General features: G+C 37.4%; 1 protein-coding gene across 1 annotated transcript; it reads right to left on the bottom strand.

The window, feature by feature from the left end:
* Positions 1-1,349: 1,349 nt before the first annotated feature.
* LOC311171330 (EKC/KEOPS complex subunit TPRKB-like) lies at positions 1,350-1,877 on the bottom strand (the record flags this gene model as incomplete). The annotated part of the gene is made up of 1 exon (XM_084234069.1): positions 1,350-1,877. One exon carries the CDS (start codon positions 1,875-1,877, stop codon positions 1,350-1,352), a length of 528 nt encoding a protein of 175 aa, XP_084090195.1.
* Positions 1,878-2,468: the final 591 nt, after the last annotated feature.

Below are 2,468 nucleotides of genomic sequence, written 5' to 3'. Positions count from 1 at the left end.
GCAGCTTCGCAACCCAAAGCTCAACCGCTGCGCCACTGGGGAGTGCTGCACCTCCCCCTGCAGTGACCCTTAGGGCTAATGGCTTGCGCCTTGGTCCCTAGGTTCGGCTGGGCAACCAGCGCAGGGGGAGAACAGCAAACTCCCTGAAGACATAGATAAGACGGAAGCCTGTTGAAAGATAACGCCCACCAGGAGCCACTACAGGAATGCTGTCCGCAAGGAAACTTATCTCACCTTCTCTAGACCCACAAACTTCATTCTAATACAACTGTCTCTATAAAATCTTTTCTCTTTCTAAAATCTTTTCTCTTTCTCTGTCAAAAAAGGTCATTGGTTTGCCGATTAAAAAAGAACATACGAAATCTAATAACTAGGCTGATTCAAATGAAACATTACTAAACTCTGTGTATTAATAGAACTGTTAGCTTAATTTCTCTGTTGTATGCGTAGCCTTGTTAGTATTAATCTTAATGATAAAAATATTATATTGTGAAAAGTAAAATTCACCCGTGCTAATTAATAGTAATTTAGTGGTAGTGAGTAGTTTAAATAAAAAGTATTCACATAAAATAAAAAGAAAAATTAATAGCCTAACTACTTAGGAATGCGCCTGAGTCCAGATGTAAATCACTGCCCTGTCAATGATAAGCTAGACCTATAAGCAAGCTGATTTCTTCACTGATGTTCGCCTTTCCTATGCTTTTAGAAAACATATATATACTGGTCACCAACTCAAATTAAATTACACTCAAATTTTCACTCTTGAAGTGTGTCTGTTTGTCATTTCTTTAACCGAATCCCTGACCACCCTGCGCAGTCTCTCAACCCTGAGACGGCCTCATCGTTCACTGCTGTGCAAGTCTGCGGCAGGGGAGGCCCAGAAATAACACCTTTAAAACCACTTTTTCTAACACACAGTCCAACTTCTCAAAATGGCAATAAGTCTGTTAAAAGCAATACTGCTGAGTGTGGCATGTGCAAAGGCTCCCAATATTAAAATCCTTTAAGTTCGTAACATCTTCCCTAATAATTCTGCTCTACGGAGGCTATCCTCAAGAAGTGGAAATGTACAGAAATTTGCAAAACTGAACATTTGAAAGCAATTAAAAGCATAAGCAATGTTACACACTGATGAAAAGAACATATTATAGCGATGGCACAGAAAGACAGTGTGATGGAGCCATTATGAGCACAGATCTGAGTCTGAACACCGATCACAGGGAAGCTTCAACTTTCTACTCATTTATGATGATATCTTTATAACAGAGATGTCTATATTAACTTTATAATCAGGAAAGGGAAATCAAATTTTTTTATGCTGAAAAATTTTTGTTGACATTTCTGTCATTTCATAAAACATCTTTTGTTGACATTCTACAAATGATACCATCCAGTAATGTCCCAATACTTTCTTCTTGTGAAGATAATTTATATATCTTTTTGACGTCTGTAATATTTGTTATTTCAGGAAGACTGTTCAGAGAAACTTGATGACCTTCTACCTGAGAGATAAGGTATTCTTGATTTATCTGCTTTTCTCCCTCTTCAACATAAACGATTAGAATTGAAGTATCATTTGCTGAGATACCAAATTTTTTCAAAGCCTCTGAAATATTATTATTTGGGGAAAAGTTGAAAATAATTTCAGTAGACAGAGTTCTTGTTTTCATTTTTCCCAGTTTGTAGAGGTGAACTGCTTTATTTGCTGCCACAAGTATCTGAAATGGATCGACAATCATTGTAGGGTTTATTAATGAACCATCAATGGCACCTTCCATGGCCCTTTTTCTCAAATCGCCAGCATTTTTTACGTCTTTAAATAACAGAAGGGTCACCCTGCATTCGGGAAATAGGTCCAGCTGACGAGTTAACTGCATTTCATAGATAAGCAGGATTCTCTAGCTCTCCCTTCTCAGCACCACCCGGCCCAGCCCCGTCCAGCCAGATCGCGAGCCAGGAACCCGCACCGTCGCGTCTCCCATCCGTCTAAAAGAGTGTAGTTTTTAAAAGAGTGTGTCAATAATGGCTAAAGGTGCACGTGGGATTTTCTGTTTAGGAGGAAGAAATATATTAGATTCCTATGTATAATCATGGAACAAATTGTAAGACCTTAGAGTCTTTCATGAACTTTTATCTTCTATCTTAGTATATACAATACTTCATGGATTGTTCAGAGGTAAAGATCACATCTATTGGACAATTGACCTTATATACTACATTTAATTAATTGCTGGCAATCCTATATCAAAATATATTTTGAATAAATATATATATTTATTTGAACTACACCAGCTTAAGGGTAAAAATCAGAGCAAATTGTACTTTTTTCTGAATTTAGTTTTATCACATGCTATTTCATGATTTTCATTATCTGTCAGATCTTGTCTATACATTTCTGGAAATGTCCAGGGCATCTCCTGTGGTCTCAAAGATGTTCTTTTTAACTGTTGGTGGCTGTGTAATACATT

The sequence above is a fragment of the Talpa europaea genome (genome assembly GCF_964194135.1).
Source record: "Talpa europaea genome assembly, chromosome: 5".
NCBI lineage: Eukaryota > Metazoa > Chordata > Mammalia > Eulipotyphla > Talpidae > Talpa > Talpa europaea.
This window is presented reverse-complemented; position numbering and strand designations above follow the sequence as displayed.